Source organism: Festucalex cinctus, chromosome 9, assembly GCF_051991245.1.
Source record: "Festucalex cinctus isolate MCC-2025b chromosome 9, RoL_Fcin_1.0, whole genome shotgun sequence".
NCBI lineage: Eukaryota > Metazoa > Chordata > Actinopteri > Syngnathiformes > Syngnathidae > Festucalex > Festucalex cinctus.
In genome coordinates, this window is record NC_135419.1 from 28,294,136 (window position 1) to 28,312,710 (window position 18,575).

At 38.2% G+C, this 18,575-nt stretch overlaps 1 protein-coding gene and 1 long non-coding RNA gene across 2 annotated transcripts in view; both read left to right on the forward strand.

Moving 5' to 3' along the window:
* Positions 1-18,575, forward strand: part of LOC144025930 (uncharacterized) — a 222,068-nt gene that overhangs the window by 128,996 nt on the left and 74,497 nt on the right. The window lies entirely within an intron of this gene.
* On the forward strand, positions 335-3,716 carry LOC144025904 (cystatin-B-like). The gene is made up of 3 exons (XM_077532306.1): positions 335-465; positions 564-665; positions 3,521-3,716. Exons 1-3 carry the CDS (start codon positions 382-384, stop codon positions 3,647-3,649), a joined length of 315 nt encoding a protein of 104 aa, XP_077388432.1. The 5' UTR covers positions 335-381; the 3' UTR covers positions 3,650-3,716.

Here is an 18,575-nt window from a genome sequence, read left to right on the forward strand (position 1 = left end):
AAGTTTAGCTGCGGTAGAGGCCTTTCTTACAGAGCTCAACATGAAGTCTTGCTGTAAAATAACAGTAACAAACTGGCAACCCAGCTGCCAGCAATTAACTGTATTTTACACTGTAGTTTGTTACAGTGTAGCCTATGGTGACCACAAAGGTCTTGTGTAAATATAAGAGGAGTAAAAGCAACTCAGGGCAGTGTCTCTGAGCTCCACCTAGTGACTAATAGCGTGGTTAACTGTGTCGAAAGCAGCACTGAGATCTTGCAGAAAAACATCAAACCCTCCCCTTTATCTGCTTATAAAAGCAGCAATCAGTTACTCTGGTAGCGCTGAACCTCAACAGACGCACTGCAGTTTAGTTCTCCTGCTCCTTAATTGCCTCTCAACATGACAACAGTCACCTGCCCGATGACCGGACGGCTCTCAGATGTTGAAAAAGCCGACGAACAGATTCAGAAAATCTGTGATAATGTGAGTATCGAAACTTGACACATTTATTGTTGCTTGCTTTGAAAGTTAACAATGCAAAAAAACCAAAACAAAACATTAATAAAAACAATGATTTCCAGGTGAAGTCTCAAGCTGAGAAAAAAACTGGGAAGAAGTACAACCTTTTCATCGCCAAAAGTTACAAAACACAAATTGTGGCTGGGACCAACTACTTCATCAAGGTAAGCACAGCATCAGACACTTGATTTTATAATGTTTGTTTGTTTAGGGGCATTATTATTATTATTATTATTATTAGTAGTAGTAGTAGTAGTAGTAGTAGTAGTAGTAGTAGTAGTAGTAGTCCTAAAAACATATAAAATTTAGTGGTTTTCAATTAATTCTAAGTGTTTTACAAATATATATATATATATATATATATATATATATATATATATATATATATATATATATATATATGTGTGTATATATATATATATATATATATATGTGTGTATATATATATATATATATATATATATGTGTGTATATATATATATATATATATATATATATATATATGTATATATGTGTATATATATATATATATATATGTATATATATATATATATATATATAAAGACAAAGACATGCATATCAGGTTGACTGGGCACTCCGAATTGTCCCGAGGTGTGCTTGTGAGGGTGGATGGTTGTTCGTCTCTGTGTGCCCTGCGGTTGGCTGGCAACCAGTCCAGGGTGTCCCCCGCCTACTGCCCAGAGCCAGCTGAGATAGGCGCGAGCACCCCCCGCGACCCTTGTGAGGAATAAGCGGTCAAGAAAATGGATGGATGGATGGATATATATATATATATATATATATATATATATATATATATATATATATATATATATATATATATATATATATATATATGTATTAGGGGTAAAACTTTCAATCGTAATTAATCGCATGACTTCCATAGTTAACTCATGATCACAAATTTTATGCCTGTTTTAAATGTACAATAAAATGTACAAAAAAAATATTTTTTTTCCAAATTTTCATACTCTTGTTTACATAAGTGGGGGCAAAAATGTTGAACTAATAGAAATATGGCTGCATATTTTAGTCGTTAATACAGTAATTTCATAATAATTCATCAAATTTAGTTAAAATTAAAAAGATGTACTGTAAAAAAAGACAAGTGAGCTATCTAATCTTTAAAATTTGTGAAATTCTGCACATTTTTAAAATTGTAAAATATAACTTGAACCCAGTCTCCACAAATACATGCATATTATTAAAAACAATTCTAGATTTTGACATGGACCTGTCTGCTATGTTGCATTTGGAATTCCCCCGGTACAGGCTTTCCAAATAAGTAAGTTAAAATTAATCGTGCGTTAAAAGAAATAGTGACGTTAAAAGAACTTTAAATTAACTCAGAATTAACGCACTAATTTTGACACCCCTAATATTTATATATATAAATATATATATATATATATATATATATATATTTCTCCCTTAATGCTAGGGAAGTAACGATAAGGGCAATATCGCGATATTGTGATATTAAAACTGCAACAATATCGTCGTCGTCATGTTCACAACATTTAAAGGGAAATGGATGGATGGACATCAAAAAGGTCAGATTGATTTCAATTTGTGCAGTTCTCGCACCCTCTGGTGGCTAGTTTATTAGTGCAATCTAATTTTCATTAGGGATGTTTTGGCCTTCTATGTTTAAAATCTGTGCTAATTGTCAGATGAAGGGGAACGTAATATGCTTGTGAAGCGAGTCAATATGTGGATGAACTTAATGTGTGCGTGCATTAACAAGTAAGCGCCTCAACATTACAAAAGCACAATATTGTGCTTTTTTTGGTATGATCGCTTTTATTTTTACAATATTGTGACCTTTTTTAAATATCGCCAACCCCCCCCCCACAATATCGTGATAATTATCGTATCGTGACCTTCATATCGTGATAATATCGTATCGTGATGTTTGGATATCGTTACATACCTATTTAATACCATGCGGTGTTGATTTGCACATATATAGTTCAAATCATTTTTTTTTTCTTTTGGCCTACTGTATTACACCATTATGTTTGTAAATTAAAATAAACATTGATTATTTGTAATTTTATGATTTATCGTTATGTCTTCAACATTTCCCCATAATGCCACGGGGCATTGACTTCTGCATTCACATACAAATAGTATGTGAACTTGTGTATTACTTGCGGTGGGGTGGTGGGACAAAACAAAACAAACAAACCATTTTCATGTTCTTCATGTGACCAAAAGCATTTGAGATACCACATCCATGATAAGTTATCAACAAAACACTCATCAAATGGCAAATCTTTTAATTGACACAAAATTATTAAATCAAATTTCCCACTGTGATAATATGACCTCATTTACACATGATAATACTACAAGGAGTAATAATAAAATAACCAAACTTTGGCTGATGCCTCAGAAAATGAATTGTAAGCAGAATGTGATCTTCAAAGTTGAGGCTGATTTCAACTCTTGAGAGGTCAAACTTCCAAAACGTTTAAAGTTAAAATCTCAATTATTGGAATTGACTTTCCATTGACATTTGAACAGTTCCTGAAAATTTCAGGTTCATATCTTTTCCTCGGGTACTGGTTGCTATGGACATTTGAAAGATGCAAGTACCAAAACTTTAAACCCCTTTTTCTCAAAACTAGCGATTTCTACCTTCCAACATGAAAACTTCTGTTACTTTGTCAATTTTTGAGGTACGTCCATTTTATATATCATTTTAAAGGGAATTAAGTGCAGAATTTAAATATATCAATATCTCAATTTTGATCTTTTTGCACATGTAGACCCTTTTGCCAGAGCTTAAAATCTAAAAATAACGTACATACCGTAATATATTTTTGGAAGTGTTTCTGTATGTTGTCATGACAATTCAGTATGGTCTTTTTCCATTTGTCATTTGGGGAAATCTGCTCCGAAATGTGCAGTTGGTTACAATATAGTGCATCCAGACACCAGTAGTAGCCGGTGAAAACTTTTACTAAATGTTGGTGTTATCACCCTTTTGCAGGTGCACGTGGGAGGAGACGACCACGTCCACATTCGTGTCTTCCAAAGTCTGCGACACGCTGGGTCGAACCTGGAGCTGAGAGACATCCAGGATTCCAAGACTCACGATGACCCTATTGAGTACTTCTGAATGGCAAACATTGAGTTTGTCTTTACAGCAACTAGTACATTGCAAATAGTAATAATGTGCTATGTACTGCATGATCATAACCATTTTAATAGGAGTTGATTCCGTAAAGAAAAGATTGATGTTCTGGTTTGTGAATTAAAAGGCTTGAGATTTTCCCATCTTGGGTTGTTTTAGTTTTTCACAGTTACTTTAGTACATTTCTCAGATCAGAATTGAAATTCTCCGAACTACTTGCTCAAAAAAGCAGTTCCTCCTTATGTGGACAGCTTGCAAATACTTTATATTCATGTAAATGATTACGTACACTTATCTGCTGTTTCTGTCATTATCAATCGCTTATGTCACGTCCTGTCGCTTATGTCATTTCTGTTTAGTCAGCAAGAAAATAGTTTCAACAAATGTGGGCGTTTAATTGTGTAGCTCATTTTTGTGACATATGCAGACTATTAGGAAATATTTTTTACCTTGTTTGTTCAAGGAAAAAAAAAAAAAAAAAAAGCACATACTGTAGATCAAATGTGGGAGATCCGTCTTATCATGTCCAAAGATCGCAATAACAAGACATTGTTAGCCTTAAATTTTAAAAAGAAAGGATGACTTTTCAAAAGAAGTGACAATAAGGAGTCCTTATTAAGGACTATTCCCAGTCAAGTTTTAAGACGAACTTCAACGATGTTGACGCATTTTACCTTTCTGAAAGAGCCTGGTGTACAAAAGTGTTATTTTAGCAATAAATGTGTCGATGTGTGTTGTAATGGGGTATATGCCACGGAAGAGGCGGGACGTGATTTTGCACATCATTTTATTTCCGGTCCAGGTTGCGAAAGCGCTAGCGCAAGCATTTTTGACGCAGCCCACATGTCGCAAACCGAACCGGAAACAAACAGTTGTGCAAAAAACAGTTGCGCCTCTTCCGAGGCATATACCCTATATAAAAGGTATCAACTACGATAGCGCTTAAACATGACAGATCACGACTGCGTACAAACCCGGAAAAACAAACCAAGAAGGCCCATTTCGAAGCGTGTCATTGGACAATAACCACAACTACGTCATGCAGGTCAGACCCGAGCATAGAGCCGGTAACCCACAAAGTTATTGATACAAAATGTGCAAGAGATAAGAGTGCCAACTTAGAGATGTTACGCTCAAGCCTTCCTGCTCGAATCTGATTGAGCAAATGAAGCGGAGGCATGTCGAAGCAGTACAACTGCTTCGGACATGCTGAAAATCACGTGACCACTGCAAACGAGGCCTCGAACGTCACAAACGTGTCAGCGACTTCATGCTGTTTCACGGGAAAGATGAACTCGGTGTTTGACAAACCCACCTGCAGTAATTAAAGACCCAATTATTGATACAAAATTAGGAAATGTTATGGCGCGAGTGTGGATCCCAGAAACGCGGACAACAGAGCAACTTACAAAAATTTATTTACAAAATAGACACGCACACAAAATATCCAAACATCGCTTGCAAAGCAAGGAGGAAAAAACGGTAACAAAAAGCGCACGTAACAACGCGGAAGTAACTAACTAAAAGGCTTGCACCAAATGGGCAAGGAGATTAACTGAAAGTGCTTACACAAAAAGGTAAGAGTCAGAATACAAAAAATCACTACACTATAAAACTCTCAAGGGCTAGGCAAAATCGAAGTACAGGCGAAGCGGAGATCGAAGAATAGTCGAGGCAAGGCTTGGGCATTGGTGGCTGGCAAGTGAATAGTCCGACAAAAGACTGTGGCAGAAGTTGCCTCTTAAATAAACAAGACAATTGCTGATTAGTAGCAGCTGTGCAGTCTCAATGGCGCCACCACAGGTCAGGCTAAAACTGGAAGTACAACAACAAAAGAAAACTAGAGCTGCGAGCAGCTATAAAGGGCCCTCGCAGCCCGGGCCACGTTGGGGTCCTTAAACGTTGGGGTACTTGCACGTTAGGGTACTGGCACGTTGAGGTACTGGCATATTGGAAGCAAAATTTCTTTGAAAATGGCATAATAAACGTTTACATGTAGAATATTTTTTTTGCCAGTGTCTGTCAAGCTCAACGGATTTTGGTGATTGTTAAGACCTGCAAAAATCAGCGTCCTTATTTATTTTTAGGCAATGAGTTGCCCTGATTGGTATTTTTTTGTAAAAGTGTATATACACATCATCGCTCGTTGTACTCATTGCACAATGTTTACTTTTATTGTCCAAAGGGGCAATCAAAAATGAATAAAACAAAATGGAAACGTACATACGTTTGGATCGGTGTGAAGCCAGTGAACAATTTGAGTGGTGGAAACTAAAAGAATATTCATAAATGACTTAGTTATCACACTTAGAATGAGTGTACATTTTTTGTACAAAATACCGTATGTGGGGTATTTTTTTAATTTTTTTTATATAAGCCTCAACGGTTAGGTGGCGCTGTATTTATAACTGAATGTTGTCATAGAGATACCTTCAGGCCTTGATTATAAGCATACATGTCAAGTGTGGGATTTTTTTTGGAGCATGTACCGTGGAGTTATTAAGCATATCCTTCATTCACGATATTGCTTTTAATGTCTATAGAGGCTATCAAAAATAAATAAAAATATATATATGTTTGGATAAGTCTGATGCGAACATTTTGAGTGGTGGAAACTAAAAGAATATTCATAAATGACTTAGTTATCACACTTAGAATGAGTTTATATTTTTTGTACAAAATACCGTATGTGGGGTATTTTTTTTTCATGCCTCAAGGGCTAGGTGGCGCTGCATATATAACTGAATGTTGTCATAGAGATAACTTCAGGCCTTGACGATAAACATACATGTCAAGTTTGGGATTTTTTGGAGCATGTACCGGGGAGTTATCAAGCATATCCTTTTTCATTGCGAAACACACATTTTGATGCCCCGCCCTCATCATATAGTATTTCGAAAAGTCAAAATTTTTCCCCCTGTCGTTGGCTCAGGTCTTGACATGGTCCAGGCCAAGTCTTAACTCAGTCGGATGAAACGTGTAGGAGAAGTGGGCAAAAGTCTGCCCCCTGTGAATGTGCAAAAATCGTCAAAAATGGGACATTCAAAAATTCGTAGCTCACTTCCTGTTCATTTTAGCATATGGGTACAAGAGACTTTTTTGTAGGTCTTGAGCTCCCTCATACACCTAAAAATATTCGTCGTTCTTGCTTAAACGTACAACCGGGGCTGCTTCGTTAAAAATTTCGAGGGGGCGCTATTGAGTCATTTTTTTAAAAATAGCACAATCAAAAATTAAATATTGCTCATTTTACCAGGCCAGGTGTGTGTGCCAAGTTTCAGAAGTTTCTGTGCATGTTTAGACCCTCAAACCTGGCGTTGTTTTCTTGGCGAACAGCGCTTAGCCACGCCCACAGCAATTCGCGAAAACTCACAAACTTCGTGTTGTGACATCATGAAGGCCGAAACCCTCATCTGAGCAAATATGAGGTAGGTCCAGTTAACGTGGTTGGAGAAAAACATTGAAGAAAATTCGTAAGAAAAAAAATTGCCACTAGGTGGCGCTATCAGTTAGATGAAATGTAAGTTAGTAGATGTCTTTAGAGCTGGACTCTCATCAAATGTGTGAAATTTTGAGAAGATAGGATCATCTCGGTCAGGTTAATGCAGCTTTTATTGTCACGAAAAATCTTCAGACTTTGCGTCACCGTAGCGGCCATGCCCTTTGGCGAAAAGTTACAATATTCGGTGTGGGGCATCATCAACATCTTAAGGCTTTTCTGACCAATTTTCAACTGGATCCCTTCAACGAGCTCAGCACAGTAGCTAAAAACGTAAAGTATGACATTTATTGTAACCACTAGGTGGCGCTATATGTAGAACTGAATTTTGTCATATAGATGTTTTCAGGCCGTGACTATTACGTTGCCTGAGAAGTTTGAGATTTTTTGGAGCTTGTACATGGAAGTTATTCAGCATTTGCTCTTTCTGGACAAATGAAATTTTAAAGGCAATATTTGATGCCCCGCCCCCGTCATATAGTATTTCGAAAAGGCAAGACTTTTTGCCCAGCTGTTCTCTTAGGTCTTGAGATGATAAATGGCAAGTTTGAAGTCAATGGGATGAAAAATGTTTGCATAGGGGGAAAAAGCATGACCACAGTGAATGTGGCAAAATAGGCCAAAATTGGACATTAAAAAATTCATAGCTCACTTCCTGTACATTTTAGCTACATGGTCCCAATAGACTTTTTTGTGCGTCTCGGGGTGCTACACGTGCCTGCCAATTTTCGTTGCTCTAGCTCAAACGTGCCGGGCTTGGTTTTTATTTTTCTATGCTAGGGGGCGCTATAGAGTCGTGTTGTTATAACGACTTCATAATATCAAATTTTTCGCCGGACCTGAGGAGTGTGCAAAGTTCGGTGAGTTTTCGTGAATATTTAGGTACCCAAAATCGCGATTGTTTGCGGAGAATAAAGAAGAAGAAGAAGAAGAAGAATAACTAGAGCTGCGAGCAGCTATAAAGGGCCCTCGCAGCCAGGGCCACGTTGGGGTCCTTGCACGTTGGGGTACTTGCACGTTGGGGTACTGGCACGTTGGGGTACTGGCATATTGGAAGCAAAATTTCTTTGAAAATGGCATAATAAACGTTTACATGTAGAATATTTTTTTTGCCAGTGTCTGTCAAGCTCAACGGATTTTGGTGATTGTTAAGACCTGCAAAAATCAGCGTCCTTATTTATTTTTAGGCAATGAGTTGCCCTGATTGGTATTTTTTTGTAAAAGTGTATATACACATCATCTCTCGTTGTACTCATTGCACAATGTTTACTTTTATTGTCCAAAGGGGCAATCAAAAATGAATAAAACAAAATGGAAACGTACATACGTTTGGATCGGTGTGAAGCCAGTGAACAATTTGAGTGGTGGAAACTAAAAGAATATTCATAAATGACTTAGTTATCACACTTAGAATGAGTGTACATTTTTTGTACAAAATACCGTATGTGGGGTATTTTTTTTATTTTTTTTATATAAGCCTCAACGGCTAGGTGGCACTGTATTTATAACTGAATGTTGTCATAGAGATACCTTCAGGCCTTGATTATAAGCATACATGTCAAGTGTGGGATTTTTTTTGGAGCATGTACCGTGGAGTTATTAAGCATATCCTTCATTCACGATATTGCTTTTAATGTCCATAGAGGCTATCAAAAATAAATAAAAATATATATATGTTTGGATAAGTCTGATGCCAGTGAACATTTTGAGTGGTGGAAACTAAAAGAATATTCATAAATGACTTCGTTATCACACTTAGAATGAGTTTACATTTTTTGTACAAAATACCGTATGTGGGGTATTTTTTTTTCATGCCTCAAGGGCTAGGTGGCGCTGCATATATAACTGAATGTTGTCATAGAGATAACTTCAGGCCTTGACGATAAACATACATGTCAAGTTTGGGATTTTTTGGAGCATGTACCGGGGAGTTATCAAGCATATCCTTTTTCATTGCGAAACACAAATTTTGATGCCCCGCCCTCATCATATAGTATTTCGAAAAGTCAACATTTTTCCCCCTGTCGTTGGCTCAGGTCTTGACATGGTCCAGGCCAAGTCTTAACTCAGTCGGATGAAACGTGTAGGAGAGGTGGGCAAAAGTCTGCCCCCTGTGAATGTCAAAAATCGTCAAAAATGGGACATTCAAAAATTCGTAGCTCACTTCCTGTTCATTTTAGCATATGGGTACAAGAGACTTTTTTGTAGGTCTTGGGCTCCCTCATACACCTGAAAATATTCGTCGTTCTTGCTTAAACGTACAACCGGGGCTGCTTCGTTAAAAATTTCGAGGGGGCGCTATTGAGTCATTTTTGTAAAAATAGCACAATCAACAATAAAATATTGCTCATTTTACCAGGCCAGATGTGTGTGCCAAGTTTCAGGAGTTTCTGTGCATGTTTAGACCCTCAAAACCGGCGTTGTTTTCTTGGCGAACAGCGCTTAGCCACGCCCACAGCAATTCGCGAAAACTCACAAACTTCGTGTTGTGACATCATGAAGGCCGAAACCCTCATCTGAGCAAATATGAGATAGGTCCAGTTAACGTGTTTGGAGAAAAACGTAGAAGAAAATTCGTAAGAAAAAAAATTGCCACTAGGTGGCGCTATCAGTTAGATGAAATATAAGTCAGTAGATGTCTTTAGGGCTGGACTCTCATCAAATGTGTGAAATTTTGAGACGATAGGATCATCTCGGTCAAGTTAATGCAGCTTTTATTGTCACGAAAAATCTTCAGACTTTGCATCACCGTAGCGGCCACGCCCTTTGGCGAAAAGTTACAATATTCGGTGTGGGGCATCATCAACATCTTAAGGCTTTTCTGACCAATTTTCAACTGGATCCCTTCAACGAGCTCAGCACAGTAGCTAAAAACGTAAAGTATGACATTTATTGTAACCACTAGGTGGCGCTATATGTATAACTGAATTTTGTCATATAGATGTTTTCAGGCCGTGACTATTACGTTGCCTGAGAAGTTTGAGATTTTTTGGAGCTTGTACATGGGAGTTATTCAGCATTTGCTCTTTCTGGACAAATGAAATTTTAAAGGCAATATTTGATGCCCCTCCCCCGTCATATAGTATTTCGAAAAGGCAAGACTTTTTGCCCAGCTGTTCTCTTAGGTCTTGAGATGATAAATACCAAGTTTGAAGTCAATTGGATGAAAAATGTTTGCATAGGGGGAAAAAGCATGACCACAGTGAATGTGCCAAAATAGGCCAAAATTGGACATTAAAAAATTCATATCTCACTCCCTATACATTTTAGCTACATGGTCCCAATAGACTTTTTTGTGCGTCTCGGGGTGCTACACGTGCCTGCCAATTTACGTTGCTCTAGCTCAAACGTGCCGGGCTTGGTTTTTATTTTTCTATGCTAGGGGGCGCTATAGAGTCGCGTTGTTATAACGACTTCATAATATCAAATTTTTCGCCGGACCTGAGGAGTGTGCAAAGTTCGGTGAGTTTTCGTGAATATTTAGGTACCCAAAATCGCGATTGTTTGCGGAGAATAAAGAAGAAGAAGAAGAAGAAGAAGAAGAATAACTAGAGCTGCGAGCAGCTATAAAGGGCCCTCGCAGCCCGGGCCACGTTGGAGTCCTTGCACGTTGGGGTACTTGCACGTTAGGGTACTGGCACGTTGGGGTACTGGCACGTTGGGGTACTGGCATATTGGAAGCAAAATTTCTTTGAAAATGGCATAATAAACCTTTACATGTAGAATATTTTTTTTGCCAGTGTGTGTCAAGCTCAACGGGTTTTGGTGATTGTTAAGACCTGCAAAAATCAGCGTCCTTTTTTATTTTTAGGCAATGAGTTGCCCTGATTGGTATTTTTTGTAAAAGTGTTTATATACATCATCGCTCGTTGTACTCATTGCACAATGTTACTTTTATTGTCCAAAGGGGCAATCAAAAATGAATAAAACAAAATGGAAACGTACATACGTTTGGATCGGTGTGAAGCCAGTGAACAATTTGAGTGGTGGAAACTAAAAGAATATTCAGAAATGACTTAGTCATCACACTTAGAATGAGTTTACATTTTTTTGTACAAAATACCGTATGTGGGTTTTTTTTTTTATATAAGCCTCAAGGGCTAGGTGGCGCTGTATTTATAACTGAATGTTGTCATCGAGATACCTTCAGGCCTTGATTATAAGCATACATGTAAAGTGTGGGATTTTTTTTGGAGCATGTACCGTGGAGTTATTAAGCATATCCTTCATTCACGATATTGCTTTTAATGTCCACAGAGGCTATCAAAAATAAATAAAAATATATATATGTTTGGATAAGTCTGATGCCAGTGAACATTTTGAGTGGTGGAAACTAAAAGAATATTCATAAATGACTTAGTTATCACACTTAGAATGAGTTTACATTTTTTGTACAAAATACCGTATGTGGGGTATTTTTTTTATATGCCTCAAGGGCTAGGTGGCGCTGCATATATAACTGAATGTTGTCATAGAGATAGCTTCAGGCCTTGACGATAAACATACATGTCAAGTTTGGAATTTTTTTGAGCATGTACCGGGGAGTTATTAAGCATATCCTTTTTCAGTGCGAAACACAAATTTTGATGCCCCGCCTTCATCATATAGTATTTCGAAAGGTCAAGATTTTTCCCCCTGTCGTTGGCTCAGGTCTTGACATGGTCCAGGTCAAGTCTTAACTCAGTCAGATGAAACGTGTAGGAGAAGTGGGCAAAAGTCTGCGCCCTGTGAATGTGCAAAAATTGTCAAAAATGGGACATTCAAAAATTCGTAGCTCACTTCCTGTTCATTTTAGCATATGGGTCCAAGAGACTTTTTTGTAGGTCTTGGGCTCCCTCATACACCTAAAAATATTCGTCGTTCTTGCTTAAACGTACAACCGGGGCTGCTTCGTTAAAAACTTCTAGAGGGCGCTATTGAGTCATTTTTGTAAAAATAGCACAATCAACAATAAAATATTGCTCATTTTACCAGGCCAGATGTGTGTGCCAAGTTTCATGAGTTTCTGTGCATGTTTAGACCCTCAAAACTGGCGTTGTTTTCTTGGCGAACAGCGCTTAGCCACACCCACAGCAATTCGCGAAAACTCACAAACTTCGTGTTGTGACATCATGAAGGCCAAAACCCTCATCTGAGCAAATATGAGGTAGGTCCAGTTAACGTGTTTGGAGAAAAACGTAGAAGAAAATTCGTAATAAAAAAAATTGCCACTAGGTGGCGCTATCAGTTAGATGAAATATAAGTCAGTAGATGTCTTTAGTGCTGGACTCTCATCAAATGTGTGAAATTTTGAGAAGATAGGATCATCTCAGTCAAGTTAATGCAGCTTTTATTTTCACGAAAAATCTTCAGACTTTGCGTCACCGTAGCGGCCACGCCCTTTGGCGAAAAGTTACAATATTCGGTGTGGGGCATGATCAACATCTTAATCCTTTTCTGACCAATTTTCAAATGGATCCCTTCAACAAGCTCAGCACAGTAGCTAAAAACGTAAAGTATGACATTTATTGTAACCACTAGGTGGCGCTATATGTATAACTGAATTTTATCATATAGATGTTTTCAGGCCGTGACTATTACGTTGCCTGAGAAGTTTGAGATTTTTTGGAGCTTGAACATGGGAGTTATTAAGCATTTGCTCTTTCTGGACAAATGAAATTTTAAAGGCAATATTTGATGCCCCGCCCCCGTCATATAGTATTTCAAAAAGGCAAGATGTTTTGCCCAGTTTTTCTCTCAGGTCTTGAGATGATAAATGCCAAGTTTGAAGTCAATTGGATGAAAAATGTTTGCAAAGGGGGAAAAAGCATGACCACAGTGAATGTGCCAAAATAGGCCAAAATTGGACATAAAAAAATTCATAGCTCACTTCCTGTACATTTTAGCTACATGGTCCCAATAGACTTTTTTGTGCGTCTCGGGGTGCTACACGTGCCTGCCAATTTTTGTTGCTCTAGCTCAAACGTGCCGGGCTTGGTTTTTATTTTTCTACGCTAGGGGGCGCTATCGAGTCGCATTGTTATGACGACTTAATAATATCAAATTTTTCGCCGGGCCTGAGGAGTGTGCAAAGTTCGGTGAGTTTTCGTGAATGTTTAGGTACCCAAAATCGCGATCGTTTGCGGAGAATAAAGAATAATAATAATAATAATAATAATAATAATAATAATTTTTACAAAAACAATAGGGACCTCGCAGCGGTCGCTGCTCGGGCCCTAATAATAATAATAATAATAATAATAATAATAATAATAATAATAATTTTTACAAAAACAATAGGGACCTCGCAGCGGTCGCTGCTCGGGCCCTAATAATAATAATTCGAACGAAAAACAATAGGGACCTCGCAGCGGTCGCTGCTCGGGCCCTAATAATAATTTTTACAAAAACAATAGGGACCTCGCAGCGGTCGCTGCTCGGGCCCTAATAATAATAATAATAATAATAATAATAATTTTTACAAAAACAATAGGGACCTCGCAGCGGTCGCTGCTCGGGCCCTAATAATAATAATAATAATAATAATAATTTTTACAAAAACAATAGGGACCTCGCAGCGGTCGCTGCTCGGGCCCTAACTAGAGCTGCGAGCAGCTATAAAGGGCCCTCGCAGCCCGGGCCACGTTGGGGTACTTGCACGTTGGGGAACTTGCACATTGGGGTACTGGCACATTGGAAGCAGAATTTCTTTGAAAATGGCATGATAAACATGTGGATTTTTTTTTTTTTTTTTGCCAGGTGTGATGAGTGTGTCAAGCTCAATGGGTTTTGGTGATTGTTAAGATCTGCAAAAATCAGCGTCTTTTTTTTTATTTTTAGGCAATGAGTTGCCCTGATTGGTATTTTTCGTAAAAGTATATATACACACATCATCGCTCGTACTCAATGTTGCTTTTATTGTCCATAGAGGCGATCAAAAAAATAAATAAAACTAAATAAAAAATACGTATGTTTGGATCGGTCTGATGCCAGTGAACATATTGAGTGGTGGAAAGTAAAAGAATATTCATAAATGACTTAGTTATCACACTTACAATGAGTCTACAATTTTTGCAAAAATACCGTAAGTGAGGCATTTTTTTTTTAAGCCTCAAGGACTAGGTGGTGCTGTATTTATAACTGAATTTTGTCATAGAGATACCTTCAGGCCTTGACTATAAATATACATTTCAAGTATGGGATTTTTTGGAGCATGTACCGGGGAGTTATTAAGCATAGCCTTCATTCACGATATTGCTTTTAATGTCCATAGAGGCTATCAAAAATACATAAAACTAAATAACAAAAATATGTATGTTTGGTTAGGTCTGATGCCAGTGAATATTTTGAGTGGTGGAAAGTAAAAGAATATTCCTAAATGACTGAGTTATCACACTTAGAATGAGTTTACATTTTTTGTACAAAATACCGTATGTGGGGTATTTTTTTTTCATGCCTCAAGGGCTAGGTGGCGCTATTAAGCATATCCTTTTTCAGTGCGAAACACAAATTTTGATGCCCCGCCCTCATCATATAGTATTTCCAAAAGTCAAGATTTTTCCGTCTGTTGTTGGCTCAGGTCTTGACATGGTCCAGGTCAAGTCTTAACTCAGTCGGATGAAACGTGTAGGAGAAGTGGGCAAAAGTATGCCCCCTGAAAATGTGCAAAAATTGTCAAAAATGGGACATTCAAAAATTTGTAGCTCACTTCCTGTTCATTTTAGCACATGGGTCCAAAAGACTTTTTTGTAGGTCTTTGGCTCCCTCATACACCTAAAAATTTTCGTAGATCTTGCTTAAACGTACAATCGGGGCTGCTTCGTTAAAGATTTCTAGGGGGCGCTATTGAGTCATTTTTGTAAAAATAGGACAATACATGATAAAATATTGCTCATTTTGCCAGGCCAGATGTGTGTGCCAAGTTTCATGAGTTTCTGCGCATGTTTAGACCATCAAAACTAGCGTTGTTTTCTTGGCAAACAGTGCTTAGCCACGCCCACAGCGATTCGCGAAAACTCACAAACTTCGTGTTGTGACATCATGAAGGCCGAAACCCCCATCTGAGCAAATATGAGGTTGGTCCAGTTAACGTGTTTGGAGAAAAATGTACAAGAAAATTCGTAAGAAAAAAAATTGCCACTAGGTGGCGCTATCAGTTAGATGAAATATAAGTTCGTAGATGTCTTTAGGGCTGGACTCTCATCAAATGTGTGAAATTTTGAGAATATAGGATCATCTCGGTCAAGTTCATGCAGCTTTTATTGTCACGAAAAATCTTCAGAATTTGCGTCACCGTAGCGGCCACTCCCTTTGGCGAAAAGTTACAATATTCGGTGTGGGGCATCATCAACATCTTAAGGCTTTTCTGACCAATTTTCAACTGGATCCCTTCAACGAGCTCAGCACAGTAGCTAAAAACATAAAGTATGACATTTATTGTAACCACTAGGTGGCGCTATATGTATAACTGAATTTTTTCATATAGGTGTTTTCAGGCCGTGACTATTACGTTGCCTGAGAAGTTTGAGATTTTTTGGAGCTTGTACATGGGAGTTATTCAGCATTTGCTCTTTCTGGACAAATGAAATTTTAAAGGCAATATTTGATGCCCCGCCCCCGTCATATAGTATTTCGAAAAGGCAAGATTTTTTGCCTAGTTGTTCTCTTAGGTCTTGAGATGATAAATGCCAAGTTTAAAGTAAATGGGATGAAAAATGTTTGCATAGGGGGAAAAAGTATGACCACAGTGAATGTGCCAAAATAGGCCAAAATTGGACATTAAAAAATTCATAGCTCACTTCCTGTACATTTTAGGAAATGGCTTCCACTGACTTTTTTGTGCGTCTCGGAGTGCTACACGTGCCTGCCAATTTTCGTAGCTCTAGCTCAAACGGGCCGGGATTGGTTTTTATTTTTCTACGCTAGGGGGCGCTATAGAGTCGCGTTGTTATGACAACTACATAATATCAAATTTTTCGCCGGGCCCGAAGAGACTGCAAAGTTTGGTGAGTTTTCGTAAATGTTTAGGCCCTCAAAAATGCGATCGTTTGCGGAGAATAAAGAAGAAGAATAATAATAACTAGAGCTGCGAGCAGCTATAAAGGGCCCTCGCAACCCGGGCCACGTTGGGGTATTTGCACGTCGGGGTACTGGCATGCTGGGGTACTGTCAAATAGGAAACCATCTAAATTTTAAACGTTTTTGCCATGCTTTGTGTTTGTAAAGTTTCATGGAAAGGCCAAAAATGATGCACAATTAACAAAATAAAATCAAAATGGATTGGCACATGGCTATATAGAATACTTTTTGAATATATTAGGCATGCCTGCCAATATTCACACATCTAGCTGAATCATATAATCGGAAAGACTTCATAAAAATGTCTAGAGGGCGCTATTGAAGCATTTATTGCAAATTTAATAAGAAATCTCTCAAATATTCATGCTTATGACAAGCCTGATGTGTGTGTAAAGTTTCATGAGTTTTTGCACATGTTTAGACCAAAAAAAAAAGCAGCATTTTACTTGGCAAACAATGCATCGCCATGAAACGGCGTGCGACAAAATAAATAACTTTCGATAACTTTGTATCTTAAACATCTTAAGATGAAGCACACCAAGTTTGAAGACAGTCGGATAAATTTTGTAGGAGGAGTTCGTTAAAATATGACCCCTAAAAAAGGCACCAAAAAATAGCTACAAATCCCAACGTAAATCAAAATGGCGGACTTCCTGTTTGGTTTAGCAGATGGTTCCAAGAGACTTTTTTTGTACATCGTGGGCTCTTATGTATGCCTCTAAATTATCATAGCGCTAGGTGAAACGTACAACCGGGAATGCTTCGTTAAGGAGGAGTTTTTTACCTCAAAATGTGATGACCGGCCCCTACGGGACTTCCTGTTGGGTTTAGCACATGGCACCAAGAGACTTTTTTGTACATTGTGGGCTGTTAAATTTGTCTCCAAATTTTCGTAGCTCTAGCTGCTTCGTACAACTGTGAATGCTTCATTAAGAGGGAATTTTTTCCTTTGCAAACTGTGCATGCCACGGCAACAGCGTGCGACGAAATAAAAAGCTTTCAATAACTTTTCATCTTCAACATTTTAAGATGAATCACACCAAGTTTGGAGATGATCGGATAAACTCTGTAGGAGGAGTTTGTTAAAATAAGACCCCTATGAAATGGCCCAAAAAATGGCAACACGTTCCAAAGTAAATCAAAATGGCGGACTTCCTGTTCGGTTTAGCATATGGTTCAAAAAGAGTTTTTTGTACCTTGAGGGCTGTTACATATGTCTTCAAATGTTGGTAACTCTAGGTGAAATGTACAGCCGGGAATGCTTCATTAAATACGAATTTTGAAACACAAAATTTGATGCCTCGCCTCTGGCGGACTTCCTGTTAGGTTTAGCATATGGTTCAAAAAGAGTTTTTTGTAGATCATAGTCTGTTACATATGTGTACCAATTTTCGTAGCTCTCAATTAAACGTACCACGGCAATGCTTTGTTAAGTAAGAATTTTGAAACTGTAAATTTGATGCCCCGCCACCGTCATATAGTATGTCAAAAACTTTTGATTTTTTACCATGATGTTGTCCCAGGTGTTGAGATGGTACAGCCCAAGTTTGAAGTCAATCGGGTTAACCGTGTAGGAGAAGCAGGCAAAAGTATGACCCCTGTAAATGTGCAAAAATGGGCCAAAATTGGACATTCAAATACTCATACCTCACTTCCTGTCTATTTTAGGGTACACATATCAAAGAGGTTTTTGTTCATCTGGATGTGCTACAGGTGCCACACAATTTTCGTAGCCATAGGACAATCGTAGCGGGACAGGGATCCGTTAAACCTATGTAGGTGGCGCTACAGAGCCATTTTTCATGTATCATGTATGGCGACTTTAAAATATCAAATTTTTCGCCAGGCCCGATCTCCGTGTAAAGTTTGGTGAGTTTTCGTTCATGTTTAGTGCCTCAAAAATGTGGTTGTTTGCGGAAAAGAATAATAACAAAGAAAAAGAAGAAGAAGAAGAATAATAAGAATTCCTTCAGGAACAATAGGGACCTCGCAGCGGTCGCTGCTCGGGCCCTAATAAGAATTCCTTCAGGAACAATAGGGACCTCGCAGCGGTCGCTGCTCGGGCCCTAACTAGAGCTGCGAGCAGCTATAAAGGGCCCTCGCAACCTGGGCCACGTTGGGGTACTTGCACGTCGGGGTACTGGCATGTTGGGGTACTGTTTCATAGGAAACCGTCTAAATTGTAAATGTTTTTGCCATGCTTTGTGCTTGCAAAGTTTCATGGAAAGGCCAAAAATGATGCACAATTAACAAAATAAAATCACAATGGTTTGGCACATGGCTATAGAATAATTTTTGTAGGTATTAGACTGATAGGTGTGCCTCCAAATATTCACACAATTAAGCTGAATCATA